Source organism: Mytilus edulis, chromosome 4 (assembly GCF_963676685.1).
Source record: "Mytilus edulis chromosome 4, xbMytEdul2.2, whole genome shotgun sequence".
Lineage (NCBI taxonomy): Eukaryota > Metazoa > Mollusca > Bivalvia > Mytilida > Mytilidae > Mytilus > Mytilus edulis.
Genome location: NC_092347.1, coordinates 96,202,270 through 96,220,357, shown reverse-complemented (window position 1 = coordinate 96,220,357; position 18,088 = coordinate 96,202,270). Strand labels below are relative to the sequence as shown.

General features: G+C 31.0%; 1 protein-coding gene across 4 annotated transcripts in view; it reads right to left on the bottom strand.

Moving 5' to 3' along the window:
* LOC139521171 (SMC5-SMC6 complex localization factor protein 2-like) overlaps positions 1-18,088 on the bottom strand; it is a 64,987-nt gene that overhangs the window by 31,127 nt on the left and 15,772 nt on the right. For all 4 annotated transcript variants that reach the window (XM_071314482.1, XM_071314484.1, XM_071314485.1 and 1 more), the window contains 4 exons: positions 10,125-12,113; positions 8,137-8,221; positions 4,233-4,278; positions 386-499 (listed from right to left, as the gene is read on the bottom strand). In XM_071314482.1, coding sequence (XP_071170583.1) covers positions 386-499; positions 4,233-4,278; positions 8,137-8,221; positions 10,125-12,113 — 2,234 coding nt within the window. The remainder of the gene's footprint in view (positions 1-385; positions 500-4,232; positions 4,279-8,136; positions 8,222-10,124; positions 12,114-18,088) is intronic.

Here is an 18,088-nt window from a genome sequence, read left to right as displayed (position 1 = left end):
TTGTGTATATGACGTCACCATTGTTGAAACGTTACCTATCTCGGAGTTATAATACAAGTATCATTGCGAGCAGACAATCTTATTACTTAGCTTTAATTTGTGTCCGATACATACCACTCTACATTACATTTGTATACAAGCTATGAATTATCAGGGTCTTCTACCTTCTAAAACATTAAGCTTTATGCAAACAAATTATACCAATCCAGAAAAAGCATCTTTATGTTTCTAATTCCAAAGTACAAGGTTGAGTCCTATCATTTTATATAATAACATTTTAAAAATTAAACCAGAAAACTGAAGAAAGTTCTGTTATAAAATATGAAAGCAAAGCTTACAAACACCATAAGATTCATTAATTGAACCAGATTGAAACATTGATTACCTTGTCGACTTTCTCTGACACCAGCTGGTCCAAGGAGAATTTGGAGGATAAAAGGGTCTTAGTTGTTATGTCTGTCAGGTCGGCTTCAGGTGCAGGGCTGCAGGGACCGGGAGACTGTAAAACAAGATTTAAATAAATAAAACATACTCTGAACAGAGAAAGTTAAATTCTGGTCTGATAAAGATCTGAGGACTTTGTAAAAATGATGACAAAACAACATGCATGCTCTACTTAATTATAGGATCATGTCTCCATGTTCAGTGATCCATGGAATTGGGGTCAAAATCCTAATTCTGCTTTTATGTTAATCAGTTCTTTTCATTGTGAACAAATGAACTAACAAGTTGATGTAGGCACACAAACTACATTAATCAGAAACTTGAACCTGATACAGGAAACTGACTAACAGACAGACAGACGCACCAACCAGAAAATATAATGATTAATAATTACCTTAGTTGGTAAATAAAAATAACTCTATATATTGTGACATTGGAAAACTAGAAAGAAATAAAAGGTCTACCCTTTTAATCTATATATGACATTCAAACATCTAAAAATGTAGGTTATATGTCAACATCATGTTGCACTTTGTAATAGGAGTAAATATCATAAATAATCATTGGAGGTTTTAAAACAGTTTATTTTTTAAAAGTGCATACAATTGTCAATGATTGCACAGGAATAAAATAAATATACATCAGCATAATCTATAGGCTGAACATGCCTACAAAAATAATAATATGCATTTCATCAATATTGAAGGTTAAAAATAGTTTTTTATATTGATAATTACAGGCATCATGCTATTTCCTTTTTCCACTTAAATCTATTTACTTCTTAAAAATTATAAATATGTTTAGTACAGACATGTTATTAGGTCAGTTATTTAAAAGCAGTAACCTGCAATTTTCAAGGTGAAATTTGTTAAATAAACAGGTGATTATATAAATATTTTATCTCACTTGTTTCTAGGAAAAATAAATAATGTCATGTAATTTTTATGATTTGATCAAATCTTTTCCTTGAGCATCTGAATACATTTTTTAAAATTTAAATGAAAAAATTGTTCAGAAGACAATTAATTTAAATCACAGGAAGTAAAAACACTTTTCTGTCTCTTTAACAATAAAACATGCAGGGACTATAAATACAGCATTTTAAACCAAGTTTCACAACAATCAAAACCATACATTAAAAGTTTTAATTTTATTTTTTAGCACTTTTCACATTTCTTTCTACTTTCTAAACCTTGGTCTACATTTTATTCAACCGTTTGCATTAAACATGTATATTCTGACTTTGTTGCACTTAGATAACAAGTTTTTCAGCATGTACCTGCTGTGACAAATTATATGTAAGATTAGTAAAATCACATTCCACTAAAAAACAAGATCTAGTGTACTGCCCACAAATTTATACCTTCAACTATTGAGTAAATATATTCTTATTAAGAAACAAGAATGTGTCCCCAGTACACGAATGCCCCACTCGCACTATCATTTTCTATGTTCAGTGGACTGTGAAATTGGGGTAAACCCTCTTATTTGGCGTTAAAATTAAAAAGATCATATCATAGGGAACATGTATACTAAGTTTGAAGTCGATTGGACTTCAACTTCATCAAAAACTACCTTAACCAAAAACTTTAACCTGAAGCGGGACAGACGGACGAACGAACGGACAAACGAACGGACGCACAGACCAGAAAACATAATGCCCCTCTACTATCGTAGGTGGGGCATAAAAAATTCACATCCCTAATTAAATGGGCATTTAAAAAGTCAAAATGCCAGTACATATGTTCAAACTCTTTTAGGTCATTTTTAGTAGCAATAAACAAAAGAACTATGTCAATTGGACATGCTATGATACTAAATATGCGCTTGAATTTTTACTTGATAACATCTTTGGAGATTCCGTATATCGTCAAGTTATTGGAACTCCAATGGGGACTAACTGTGTACCACTTATTGCAGACCTGTTTTTGTATTGTTATGAGTTACAATTTATGACTTAAATTAGCAAAGACCCTGCATCGGAACAACATTTGATACAAAAATTTAACAATACTTTTAGATATTTGGATGATATATTGGCTCTCAATAATGAAGATTTCAGTATGTATACTAAAGAAATTTATCCTGTTGAACTTACTTTAAATAAAGCTAATACTAACAATGACCACTGCCCTTTCCTCGATCTTGATATCTATATCATTAATGGGAAGCTTAATACAAAAAATTATGATATATAAGAGATGATTTTTCATTTCCTATCGTTAATTATCCATTTTTAGATGGTGACGTTCCCTTGTCACCATCTTATGGTGTTTATATATCTCAACTTGTACGATTCGCTCCTGTATGTAACAACGTATTAGATTTTAGCGAGAGAAATTTATGTATTACTGAAAAATTATTACACCAGGGTTTTCGATATCACAAACTAGTCAAAACATTTACTAAATTTTATCATCGGTAAAAATTATAAGGAAATAATTCATTAATATAACTCAACATGCAGACATCTATACGCTCAGGTATTTCACATCCAATCTTTTATGGTAATATTCTTTACAAAGCACAAAAATGTCAGTATTCATCTCAAAAGCTTACAAAACCTTTAAACAGACTTATTAAGAAGGAATATAGTTACAATACTGTTGTCAGGTCATTAAAGATTGCATATTTTGGCTTTAATATTGATTCACTTATAGGGTCTTTGCATCGGAACTAAACATATTTATTTGAAAAACAGTTGTTGGCATGACACAGGTTATGTTCTTCTCATATATTTTATGATAGTATGATACTAAACCCCTAACGGGAGGGATTGTACCTGATATTCATATGATGAAGACATTATCTTTCAATCAGTTTATTTGAGGTCTGGAGCTGGCATGTCAGTTAACTGCTAGTAGTCTGTTGGTATTTATGTATTATTGTCATTTTATTTATTTTCTTTTGTTACATCTTCTGACATCGGACTCGGACTTCTCCTGAACTGAATTTTAATGTGCGTATTGTTATGTGTCTACTTTTCTACATTGGATAGAGGTATAGGGGGAGGGTTGAGATCTCATAAACATATGTTTAACCCAGCCGCAATTTTGCGCCTGTCCCAAGTCAGGAGCCTCTGGCCTTTGTTAGTCTTGTATGATTTTTAATTTTAGTTTCTTGTGTATAATTCAGAGTTTAGTATGACGTCCATTATCACTGTACTAGTATACATATTTTTTAAGGGGCCAGCTGAAGGACACCTACGGGTGCAGGAGTTTCTCACTACATTGAAGACCCATTGGTGGCCTTTGGCTGTTGTCTGCTCTATGGTCAGGTTGTTGTCACTTTGACACATTCCCCATTTCCATTCTCAATTTTATGAACAACAAGAATGTGACCCCAGTACATGGATGCCCCACTCAGCACTATCATTTTGTATGTTCAGTGGACCATGAAATTGGTGTCAAAACTCTAATTTGGCATTAAAATTAGAAAGATCATATCATAGGGACTTCAACTTCATCAAAAACTATCTTGACCAAAAACTTTAACCTGAAAGGGACAGACATACAAACAGATGGACAAATGAACAAACAGAAGCACAGACCAAAAAACATAATGCTCATAAATGGGGCATAACAATACATATATACCAAACAAGATCAAAATAAGTAGAAAGTAGATAAGCAACCAATTCAGGTTAACAAATAATAAACCTGGTACAAAATATCAAGAAGCTATGATTTGTATCGGATAAAAACAATGCAACAAAAATTTCTTCTATATGCATCAATGTAAAGAATTTGGTGCTATCTTGGCAGGTGTACTTGATAAGAAAAACTTACCTCTAAATGTGTGATCTTGGTTGGTGTACGTGGTATTGGTCTGTTACTGAAATGTAAAGAGAGAATTTGTTATTTCAAAAAGACAATTACAGTCAAAAGATATACCGTATTTAGGCATGTATAGTCCGCACTTTTTTTCCTTAAATATGTAGTTTATACAAGGGGTGCGGACTATACACAACTGTAGATGACTTCACCTTTTCTTGGTTTCCTCTAAATTTCCTGTTCGGTTACACGTCACACTAAAAGGTGTCTGATAATCTTACATAGGAAGAATACATCTTTTAGCAGAGTATTGAAAAAGAAAGATAAAGTTTGACTACTTTTAAACCGTCTAAAAAATAAATTAGGAGAAATTTACCATCCAAATGAGTAAAATTTTACTTTTCTCTTCTCTAGATCTGAACAGATTAATTTCAATTATTTAAAGCTCTCTGCAAGCCTCACATCTTAATTATTGAAATTGTATATGTTGTGAATGGAAAAATATTGTATCATACTCAAGACAGTTGTACTATATATATTTCTATTCTGAAGAAACAGAACGATCTAAATATTCCCTTGACAAACATTCCCATTTCATATTACAATCATTTTCCTCATAAATTTTTCATTTCTTCTAACAACGTGTCTGTTCACCTGAAGTCATTATTATGAGAATGCTTGACGATAACAATGCAATAATTAAAGAACCCACAAAACTTTTCAAGCAAGAAATGAAATATTTTGTAGTCCACAGTGACAGTAATTGCGATAAAACTTTTAAAAAAATCCTTACATAATCAATATGTATGGAATGAAACAGGAGAAATGTTGCCAATATGAATAAGATGTATTGATTTTATTTCCAATACGATTGTTTTGGTTTACATGTATCATAATGAGCTGTTGAGACAGAAAGTATGGTCACTAGATCAACAACAAAGCATGAAAAGTAGGCTTTTGTTCTCACAACTACTCTGATGAGAAATGCCCCTTTTAACTGGTTAATTTTGTATGTTTTTTAATTTTAGTTCATTTATATGTTTTGGAATTTAGTGTGATAATAATATTTTTATTATTGTTACATTTCCATGTAACCGTAGCCAGTGCCTATTTTGAAGGCTGTACAGTGAGTCAGTGACATGTACATGTTCACCCTTACAACAAATCCTTAACATCATTGTACTTTTAGTCACTGGTGGATAGTAAATTGTCTGGCAATCACACCATGTGCAGATCCATATTTACATATATATGAAACATATTTTAAAAGCTTTAATATAGATATAAATTAAAGCACTTTACAGAGGATTGTAGAATTTTAAGTAAAGGCATGTTTTTCTTCTTTAGAATCACCCTAACCTTTCTTAAATGTGAAGTATACAACTCAAAACTCAAAACAGCTATTATCCACAGTTTAACAATTTTTATATAAAATATGTAAGCAGTTATTTTCAGTTTGCAAAAAGCTATGTAAATTCAACAGGAGAAATAAGAATGGTGAGGTAACAGTACTAACACATATTGTTATATTTGGCCTACATGTTGATCTATTTTCTATACATGTATGTATTGATTCACATGTCATCCTGTATTTTTATGTCATAGCAAACGAACTGCTGATATGACAATTTATGAAATTAAATATTTTTTTGTCAATTATTTTCTAGAATTTCTCAAACATGTCAAAGCTATAGCTATATATTGTATATAACATGGACATTTGTGGCTTTTTTATTTGCAATTAAGGGTCAAAGATGGTCACTTACAGAGTTTTAATATTCAAATTTTTATTGTATAGATTTTAAAGTATTTATCATTATGTACTTCAGATATATTGTTTTTTTAAGTTATTTTTATTATTCAATTAGATATGAAATAAATGACTACTTTTATGTGGCTTAACATACATTTAAATAGGACGTTAACCCATATATATAGTTTTCAGATGCATTAAATTCAATTCATTTTCATGTGGTTTAATTTAGATACTTTTAGCAATTCTCTAATAAGTGTTCTTTCAACCAAAAACTATTTACAAACCAGTGAAAGTTTATAAGCAAGATCAGCCTTGAATTTTTTTAAAAGCAGTCTTATAATTTTGTTTTCAGATAAAGTAAAGAAAAGTTAAACAGGAACTACAGAAGGTAGGTTAAGCGCATGGTGATAGAGGAAGTACTATAACACTTCACTTTATCTCTCAAGGTCAAATAATACTTACCAGTAAAAGTGGTGATAACAGGCTTTCCATTTACATAAGGTAAATCCCCATTCCCTTTTTTATATGCAAATACATGGGCTATTTAGTATAATCAAATCAAATTAGAGGACATCAGTATAAACTTTTTAGTGTTCTCTTATCTAATATGCACAGCATGTACTAAGTCGATTAATACAGCTTACCTATACCTACAAACTATTGATTCTTTTTTTCTAAGTCATAAACTGTTGTCTCCATTGACATACAAGCAGTATCTCACTATTATATATATATTATATATACTGGATGTCATATGACATTATGAAGGAAACTTGTTTATTAATTAAATTTCAAATAAAATTCAAATTTGTATAAATCTTTAAAGGAAATACAGTGAATCTGTCAAAATAGTTTTAAAATATATTGTCATTTCTAAGGTTTTGAAATATGATGCGTAGCATGTTTAGATCTTTGAAAAATCATAAAGGTTATATACATATTAATTGAAGATGATATGTTTGTTTTCAAGGAAATAATCTAAATATAAGAATATTTTTTTGAAATTCGAAGCTTTTAATTTGTCAAATCTTTTAAGCGCATATATATGTCAAAAGATTTATTGCAATAGTTGCTAAATGTCTTGTTTGAATTAACTTATCACATAAGACATGCTAGATATTATGTCATGAAAAACCCCAAAAGCAACACATCTCCTACCCTAACATGACTCTTACACATGTGTTATATGCTGTTTGTGATTATGTAATGTGATTTACTTTTAAAAAAAGTGACTGATAATTTTCTTCATTTGGATAACACTTTTAGATTTATTTGTTTATATACCATTTCAGTTGTGCCAAACACATTTTATAAATCACACTATGACAGTCCTCTATAAAATCTTTTCAGTTCTTATTTAAATATTTTAAAACTTTTTTGCCCATTATGAATACTGAATGAATATGTGTAAATTGTCAAAACCTGATTTTGTACAAAATACACATGTATATAGCTGACCAGTGTGGTGTCCAAACAACTATCCTTACCATGAGTTCCTTGATTTTGTTAGAGTCTCACTAATTGACTAAATTTAGGAAAGAACTCACTATTTTCTGTTATTAGAGTCCCTGGACTAAATTCTGACAATTAGTAAATAGAACCATGTAGGATAACAAAACTTCAGCCAATTGACCACAAAAATGAGGTCAAGGTTAGATGAACCCTTGAAGATTTCAATATACACCTAACAATCGTTCCATACACAAAATGTAGTTGAACTAATTTAAAGTATCTGAGAAAAAGACCTGACCACATAAACATAATATTGACCCAACCAATCATGAGTTCAAGGTCAAATGAACCCTTGTAGAGAACCTGGACTTGACCATCTTAACCTTGATTGGATATTTACACATGATGTAAACCTTGCAATCATTTTTTGATAAAATATGTCTATTTATTGGACCATATGGCCTTTAAATCAGAAAACTATTATTTGTTATTTCATCCCTGAAAGCCAATTTAATTGTTGTTTGGTTCATTAAATTCAAATACAATGTATATATAGAGAGTCATTAAAAATTGGTGACATAATGAATCTCTATTTGAATGAAAATCATTATAAGGAACAAGTCTAGGTTCCCATATGGCAATGCAGGACAATAGAAGGATATAACAGTTGACGTGTATATATATATATATATATATTATGTTAAAACTTACCTTGCTTCTTCCAAGGAAAACAAAAATGAAGGGGCTTCCAAATCATCATCATCCGATTCTTCTAAATCTATATCTTCGTCACTCCCTGCCATTGTAAAATCATGTATTGAAGTGAGACAGCAGGTACATTATACTCTAACAATAATCCATCAAACAACAAATTACATTTTAAAACCAACAACCATTCACCAGGATAATTATTCACAAACCTATCAAAATATCAATGCTTATATAGCATTATAGACCTCTCTCACTTCACTAAATTATATGATAAGAAGAAATTGACGTGAATTTGTCTCTTTCATACTTTCACTAGGAACACATGCTTTGTTAGTCTAGTTCCAAAATTAGTTGACCTGCTTCTGTTTAAATAATTCTACTGATAAATGGCTGCATAAAGTGGATAAACAAACAATGTTGGGAAGAAAAGTAAATAATTAATTCTGATACACTTGTTGTTATCCCAGGTTCGTAAATAAACAATTCCTTTCCATCAAAAGATGTTAGCATTAGATATAAACTGTCCATACATACAGAGATAACATTAAATGACATTTATTTATAGACAGGAATTTAAATAGTAAACTAAAATTACCTGGAAAAATACTATTTCAAACAATGTGGTCAAATGACTTTACCATACAACTTTATAAGCTAATGCAAAATTTTTTATTCAGAGCACTTAATATCTACAATTATCTTCGTTAAACAGTAGTTTATTACAATATTGATTAATGGAGATGTCTGATAGCTACCAGGATGTACATTTATGATATTGTTATAACAAGGGAAATTAAATTGAAGTGGCTTCCCAACTTCAACTATTTTGATGTTTGCCAAATTTCACAAGGTTGCTACGATTATGACTTTAAAATAAAACATTTTTGTAAATTACTGAGATACAAGACTATTCCTAAATTCTAAACCTGGTCATAGAGCCTGGAAGTTCATAGCATTATATATGATATATCTATATGATTTTATATATATCCTAAAACAAGTAACACCAAAATCAAATCAATTAATCTGCAATATTTGTTTCATGTTTATTTATGGAATGACTAATATTTTTTCTGTTTTTAATATGAAGAAATAACATAAAAAATGTGGTGCACACTGAATAATCTGCTATAAGTTAGATGTGCACGGAAATTTTTAATTTTAGTTTCTTTTGTATAATTCGGAGTTTAGTATGATGTCCGCTATCACTGTACTAGTATACATATTTTTCAAGGGGCCAGCTAAAGGACGCCTCCGGGTGCGGGAGTTTCTCGCTACATTGAAGACACATTGGAGGCCTTCGGCTGTTGTCTGCTCTATGGTCGGGTTGTTGTCGCTTTGACACATTCCCATTTCCTTTCTCAATTTTACCATTATTTTTAAGGTTATTTTGAATATGAACAGCTGCACACTAAACAGACAAACAATCGACAACAGATGCTAAGTGATGACAAAATATCAGAAAGTCTGTTAAACAGGGAATTATTTGGATCTGGAATAAATTGAATTCTGGGTAATTGATAAGAAATTTTTTATGAAAATTAAACTTTACCCAACAAAATAGAGTTAGTTAGTTCATACTGAAATGATCGTGAAAGCAGAATTAACTGTAGCCATGTGTGAATGGCTAACCCTATTTAGTTGGGTTAGTTTTCATCATGTACATTTCTAATCAAATTTCCAGAAATGAAAATTATTCCACATTCAAATAATTACTTGTTTTAAGGCTAGTTTAGCTAAAAAAAAACATCATTTTTCATTTTAACATATACCAAAAATTAAATTCAATATCCATAGGCATGATTTACAAAACAGGTGGAATATCCTGGAGTTGAAGATTTTAAATATTTATATCAATGCACTCACTAAGTAATTAGGTAATAAGTTGAAAGGTAGGAAAGGTGAACATTATGTAACCTGTACTATAAGTATATGTTGAAAAAAAGATAAACCTATTGAAAGTATAAATACTACTGGTCTGTACTTACCAACGTTATCTTGTATGGCCTGGAATGAGTTCTGGCTATTGTGTAAGGTTGGTAGTTGACTAGACTCAATCTCTTCATCAGAATTGACTGCTTTCTCATTATTTTCTACATATTTTTTTTCTGTTTCTGTTTCACTTATTTTCCTTGATTTCTCTTTCTCTCTAGCTTTCTTTTCTTGTAATTTTAGCAACTTCCTGTATTCCTCAGGTGTATTGGCCAGTTCAATACATTTACGATTCTTTTCCCTCTCTTTCTGAAGTTCTAGATCTTTCTGTGCTTTCAGTCGTTTCCATTCTGGATATGATAAAGCAGACTTAAGACTTATTCCCGATTTGTCTGGACTTCCTGACAGGGAGCCTTCTTCCTCTGAGATTGCATTATATGTACTATCAATCACTTTGATATCTGGATTTTGGATTCCAAATTGTTTTAAGTCACCACTAGAACTGCGCTTCCTGTCAAGAGGGGATGACGGGTTGTCTTTGGGAGACATTTTACTGGTTTCAGATGAACGATCTTCCCGTTGCAACACTACTTGAAAAGCTGACCTCTGTTTAGCATCTGTCTTTGGTGACAGCATACCCTGACTATCTCCGCTTGAGTTACGACTTCTTGGAGAACTTTGTGCTTTACCACCATTTACTTTTTCTTTACTATTTTTCCTTTGTAACGGTGATGATGGAATTACTTCCTGCACTGAGCTGATCTTTTCCTTCACAATATCAACACTTCTTTTCCTTTCAATAGGAGAACTCTCCATTTTATTGTCTATTGTTTTATTTTGAGTTGGTGAATTGTTAGTTTGACCTTCACTTGTGTTTTGATTTATTTCCTCCTTGCCCTTCATACATGTATCATCTATACTTTTTACTTCATTAAGAGCCTTCTTTATTGAAGAGAAGTCCATTTTGTCCATCTTAGTTGGTGTTTTCTCTTTACTAGCACCTACTGGTGCACTTTCTTGTCTCCTTACAGGAGATTTCCCTTTTTGTACACCTTTTGACTCAGAATGATTTCCCATTATATCAGACATGTGTCTCTTCAAGTTTTTACTAGGAGTAGTTTTTACATTTGACTTTCCCTCTCCATCTTGAAGTTTATCAGCAGCACTAAAATACTGGTCACTTTGGTAAATATTACTACCTGGACTAAAGACACAAGGAACAGAATTCTTATTTACAACTGGTCTAGGAGATAAATTCTGATTGTTTACATTATTTTTGTCAGTACTTTCTTTTTGACATGATTGATCTCCCTTGCCATCATCATTTTGTCTATTTTCATTAGGTTCATTCCTCGACGTTTCTTGTCCTTTTGAATTTTCTGAACTGTTGTAACTATCAGATTTCTGGAAATCTCGTCGATTCCCAGCTGCCTCTGAACTGAATGACCTTTGAACTCTTTCGTGCTGTGGTAAACCTACGTTACCCTGGCTTTGATTCCTTCTTCTACCTCTGTTAAAATTTGTATTTTCATATTGGCGATGATCACTTAAAAAAACTTCTCCTTCATTATATCTACGATTATGTATTGGTGGGCGGGTAAAACTATCTTGTTCATGATAGTCGTCATAGCAACGTCTGTCATCACCTTGGTAATTTTTTTGATAATTCTCATAATGATTTCTATTAGTATTAGGATGCTGATTAAAGGGGATATCACGTCTATCATAGCTTTCTCTTGGATACTGAAAGTTTCTTTGATTTTCGTAACTTTGACGATATCTCTCATCTTGCCTGGCATTGTAGTAGTTCTGATTTAATCGGCCTCTTTGTGAGGGGTTGCCACAGTTATTAAACCTAGGATACATATCGGTGTCTGCATCAACCTCAAGTTCAGTATTGTCTGTTACATAATCCAAGTCTGAAATCTCTTGACCTACAATGACCCCACTAACCTCAATCTCATTCACAACTGTTATAGATGCTTTGTTATTTTTCTTACTTTCACTCAGTGTTTTATCTTCAACTGGAACTCTCTCTGTGCTATCTATAAAATAAAAAAAGGCAAAAATATTTCTTAAATATTCTGATTTAAAGATGAATACACAGAGGCATGAGGTAGTCTGTAAATTCACAAATTAGTTCTATGTTTTTATTATAGCAAATGATGCAACGTGATGAGAATCACAATAATAATAACTTGCATTCTAAACATCTATATCTGTATGCAGATTTTCCTTTTTCAAAATCACAAGAATTAAGGTGGTACCCAACACTACAGGGAGATAACTCTGTAAAGTCAGTTAAACGTTTTAATTACGTTGTGTTGTAAAGGGAATACAGTATTAAGCTTAAGTGATCAAAATTGGTGTTTGTCAAACTGCTATATAACCAGTGTAATTTTTATGATAAAATGGTTGGTTCAAAATTTTTGAAATCTTTATATTTTTGTTAAAGGTTCAAAGTAAATACTTTGTCAAAATTTTATGAAAATTAAACGAGCCAAATTAATTTAAGTGAAAGTGTTGGGTATCACCTTAAACTTTCATTTCTTCCTCTTTTCAATAATGGCAATAGTAAATGCATGCAATAATTTCTGAATTTACAGTTTAGATTAATGAGACAGCAACCAAACATGTTAAACTTAGCAAAAACAAAGGAGGTAAGCTATAATCCATCAGCTACAGCTAAGGTATATATTTTATGTCATGTGAATAAATTAAAGATTTGTAGGACTCTAAAATGTCATGTTACTGCAAAGTGCAACAGTTTTGTTTTAGAGGCTAGTTTGCTAGACTACATTTTTCTAACATGCTTAAGTGTGATGGATATCACTAAAATTCAATGTGTAACCTGCTAAAGTGTGAAGGATTTCACTTAAAGTACAATGGTGTGACCTGCTAAAGTGTGATGGATATCACTAAGGTACAATGGTGTCACCTGCTAAAGTGAGATGGATTTCACTTAAAGTACAATGGTGTGACCTGCTAAAGTGTGAAGGATTTCACTTAAAGTACAATGGTGTGACCTGCTAAAGTGTGATGGATATCACTAAGGTACAATGGTGTCACCTGCTAAAGTGTGATGGATTTCACTAAAGAACAATGATATTTAGCAGTGAGAGACCTGCTAAAGTGTAATAGTCATGCTGCTGGAATGAGATTGTGCTATTGCATCAAGGAAAGAGTACCATGTACAAACAAATATTCATAGTATAGAGTGCAATCAACAGTTTTTTTCTATGATGTCATATTTTGAGCATGGAAGTTATATTGAGTATTACTTCCATGTTTTGAGGGACCATGCATAAGTGACCCTTTGTGGTGGACTGATCAATAAAGATACTTGTATAAAACTTGATATCACTGGAATATGAATGTTCTCTAGTTTATGATGAAATAAAAATAAAGTGTACTTTTATCAAGAATGTGTCCCCAGTACATGGATGCCCCACTCCCACTATCATTTTCTATGTTCAATGGACCGTGAAATTGGGGTCAGAACTCTACTTTGGCATTAAAATTAAAAAGATCATATCATAAGGAACATGTACATGTATACTAAGTTTCAGGTTGATTGCACTTCAACTTCATCAAAAACTACCTTGACCAAAAACTTTAACCTGAAGCGGAACAGACGGACAAATGAACGGACAAACGAAAGAACAAAGAAAAAAATGCCTAATTTGAACATAAAAAACCTGAAATCAGGTCATGTTCATACCTATAGAGACATGATATGTGCACATTTTACATATTCAAAACTGTATGAAATTTATAGGTTTTTACCAGGCCTTTCAAAAAAATCTTGTTAAAGGGCATGGTCTCCTGCTCCGAAAAGAGCTACAGTGGCTGCAAATAAGTTTTCATTTTTCACTGCCAAAAAAACCAGGATGTTTACCATGTTTATAGTGTTGTCTCCCCTCAAAACATGTATATTTAATATAATTTAAAAAAAAAATTATTTCAATCATTCAACCTGGTTTAATTGAAAGCTAATTAACTATTTTTTTTAAATCAAATACAAAAAACATAATACTTTTTCACCAATTAAGTAAATAAACAGGGGTTTCCCTCTATGGTTATTTTTAGTCGGGGGAATAACCCCTAGTTTTTTTGTTTATAGGAAACTGTTTATAGCACCCATATATCACCAAATGTAACATAGTTATTGAATGACAGAAAATTGAAAATAAAAATAAGTAGCATAATGTTGAAGAAATAATTTTTAACACCACAATGTTTGACTCTCTTTGGCGGCTAGGACTAATGTATAAATTGTGTAAACTAGGAGTTGGTAAACACATCTTTAACATTATTAAAGCACAATTCGATCATACTCTTGGTTCTTTCAAACATAAGAACTCAGAGTCTAAACATTTTATTATAGATAAAGGTGTAAGACAAGGAGATTCTTTAAGCTCCACTTTATTTAATATTTTTATTAATGACTTAAGTCAGATATTTGAAAAGCCAAACTCTACCCCTGTAAAACTTATAAATTCAGACATAGGAAGTCTTCTATTTGCAGATGACTTAATCATATTATCAGAGAGTGAAAACGGTCTGCAAAATAGTTTAAATAATCTCTCTGAGTATTGTGATAAATGGCAATTAACAGTTAATACAAAAAAATCTAAAACCATGATACTACAAAATAACCCAAGTAAAATAAATAAACCCTTTTTGAAATTTAAAGGAAAATACCTTGATAAAGTATATGAATATAAATACCTTGGATGTGTTATAACATCTAATGGCAGTCTAACTAGTTGTAGTTCAGATCTTGCAAAAAAAGCAAGAAAAGTTTTATTTGCTATTAACTCTTACTCATCAGGCTTTGGACAACTTCCTGTGAGAGTGTCTTGCAACCTTTTTGAAACTTTGGTCAAACCTATTTTAACATATAATAGTGAAATATGCTATATGGACACTTATATTCAATTTTATAGAGCTAAACTCCGAGCTAACAAAAATAGCTCAACACCAGATGCTATTCATTTTATTGATAAAACTGTTTTAGAAAAAACCCAGCTACATTTTATGAAACAAGTACTGGGGACAAAAAGAAGCTCAACAAATCTAGCTGTTAGAAATGAACTAGGACTTTTGCCATTAGAAACTTTCATAAAAACCCAAACTATGATGTACCTATCTAGATTAAATAATGAAAATCTAAACCCACTTCTTAATGAAGCCTTTAAATTAACTAAAAGTTTAGATACCAAGGGAACATACTCTTGGTATACTTTTGCAAAAAATGTGTCACAAGATATAAATATTGACATTAAACTTATTGAGGAAACTAAAACTTTAAAACAGACTAAAATGTTAAAACCCCAATTAAAAAAAAGTTATATCAACTATTATCAAACTGTTATTGATGATAAAATAAATAACTTAAATGAAAATAATAAAATATATCTATATAAATTTCTTAAATCTAATATAAATAACCAAATGCAATACTACCTATCACACCCAAGTAAAGAGACAAGAAAAATGTTAACCAAATTTAGAATAAGCGAACATTGTCTCTTCATAGAAACTGGACGATATACCAAAATACCACGAAATGAAAGAAAATGTAAAATATGTAATATCTTAGACGATGAATTTCATTTTTTCTTCAACTGTAAAATAAATAAAAATATAAGAGAAATCTTTCTAAAATATTATATACAAAAATATGTAAATTTTAATACACTTAATTTTACTGATAAACTCGTAATAATACTTAATCCATCAACACCAAATGATGTAAAAGCAGTTGTTTCTTTTATTAAAGAGTCATTAGAACTGAGGAAAGGAGAACAGTAACTGTTTTTATAATATTTCTTATAATATTGTCGAGTTTTCATTATGTTTCATTATGTTTGTTTGTCAATGTATTTGCCACAACCAAAATTGGTTTTTGTATGTTTTGCAAATAAAGATATATAATAATAATTAATGAGACAAGCTGATGATAATAAATCAATGAGTGAGCAAGGTGTGACTGAACTTTCAAGAAATAGCTATTTAGAACTTAGCTTACTTGTGTTTAAACCACATACATTTTTTGTAAATATGGAGAATATGAAACTAATAAAGACACGAAATATGGATGGCAGTACATTTGATTTATTTCAACAAACAAATGATTGAAAAGCAGTTTTAAACAATTATGAGCATTACATTAACATCTGATAAACATTCTGGTGATGAACCCGAACAAAATACGTTCTTAAAATAGCAGCGGTTAATGATAGCAAAATTGACCTTACAAAGAATCAAACAAACAAAATAAGTATATGTACTTCTAATGCTTAATATCATTGACATTCATTTTCTCTTGAGGTTCTCAATAGCTTTGAATTTCATTAGCTACTCAAAAGGATTTAAAGTTAAACTAAGAGCAGCTATTTTTCAAACCAGGATCAGACAGTCATAATGAGCAAATAGTTCTGACTTAGCCAGTAATTTCCCTTTAGAGGGGATTATAAATTAAATGAACTTTTGTCACTGTAACACATTTAGATCTGTTCTGATAAAGAGAAATCAATGCTCAAAGGGAGAAAACTCTAATTAAAACCTATAAAATTATCTATTGTAAATATATATCAGTTCTAAGTTAAATAAATGAAGGTATTTATAAGTCACCAAGGAAATAATAAATATATAATAATAGAATAGACATAAAAGATTTTATTTGTTTTCTTACAACCTGAAGGAAATAAATCATTATGTAGACAAAAGATAAAATCTTAAAATGTTTCAGTATCCATGGTAATACAATTGAAGTTTTCCTTGTCAAGAATAATTTAAATTTATTGATGTCAAACCTGATGATTGTTTAAACTTACAAATTGATAAAATAATATTTCAAATTGGCCATGGGTATAATTTTCATGATATTTGAAATACCCTAATAAAAGTCAACATGGTCAATTTGAAAAGCAAGTTACTATTGAACATGTTGAATGGCATTATAAAGCATGTATAGTGGGAGAATATCAGTCTGAAATGCAACTGTATTGCAAACGAAGCATTTTGTTGTAGCATAGATTTTTTTCAGAATATCAGGGATGTAAAAGACCAATAACCAGAAAACATTGGAGGGTAAAAAGGACAGACAATACTAGTCAAATATAAATACTTTTTTAAAGGTTTCTTGTAAAGTTTCTGAGATAAATAAAATTGAGAACAGAAATGGGGAATGTGTCAAAGAGACAACAATCCGATCAAAGAGCAGATAACAGCCGAGGCCACCAATGGGTTTTAAACACAGGGAAAAAAATCTTGCACCCAGAGGCTGGCTGGCCCTTAACAAAAATGTGTTCCAGTTCAGCAAATTAATATACCTTCAAAAGTACCTAAGAAACCAAGGGAGCATGAAAAATTTAACTGAAATATTTCCAACAAACTCAACAGTCATACAATCCACATACTGAATTAATGATCTGTGTTAGTGCACATAGTAACTGAAAACAATATTGAATGGAAGAAAATGTTGAAAGCTGGCAGGTATGTAATGAACAGAAAGACACTTTACAGATCAGGTGGCTGACTCAACTGATGATTTCAGGCATGTTTGACTGATTTATTATCTTTTCTTGCTGATTGTTTTTGCTTGGTTTTTTTTTAGTTTCTATCTTTCTGCTTTAGATTACACACAAAAAAGGCTTTAAATAGTCTTTTCTGGGCAATAATTTCTATATGAAGTCAAAAGACAATTTCGGACATAAAGCCTTAAAAGTAGTTCTTGATATGCTTGATATATTTTCTATGTTCAGTTGATCTCCACATACCGTACTATAGATTCCATAAAAAATTTGACATAAATTTTGAATTTATTTTCAAGGGCAATAACTCCTAGAAGGAGGCAACTGATGTTAGCCATGTTGCTCGACTTGCAGGAATGAATTTGAAGGTCTTGCCTTGCTGGTCATTTTTATTCAATTTGTAAAAATGTTAAAAATCATAATTTTTTTAAAGGGGCTACTACTCCTGTAAAGGGTGATCTGAATTTTGGTAAATACCG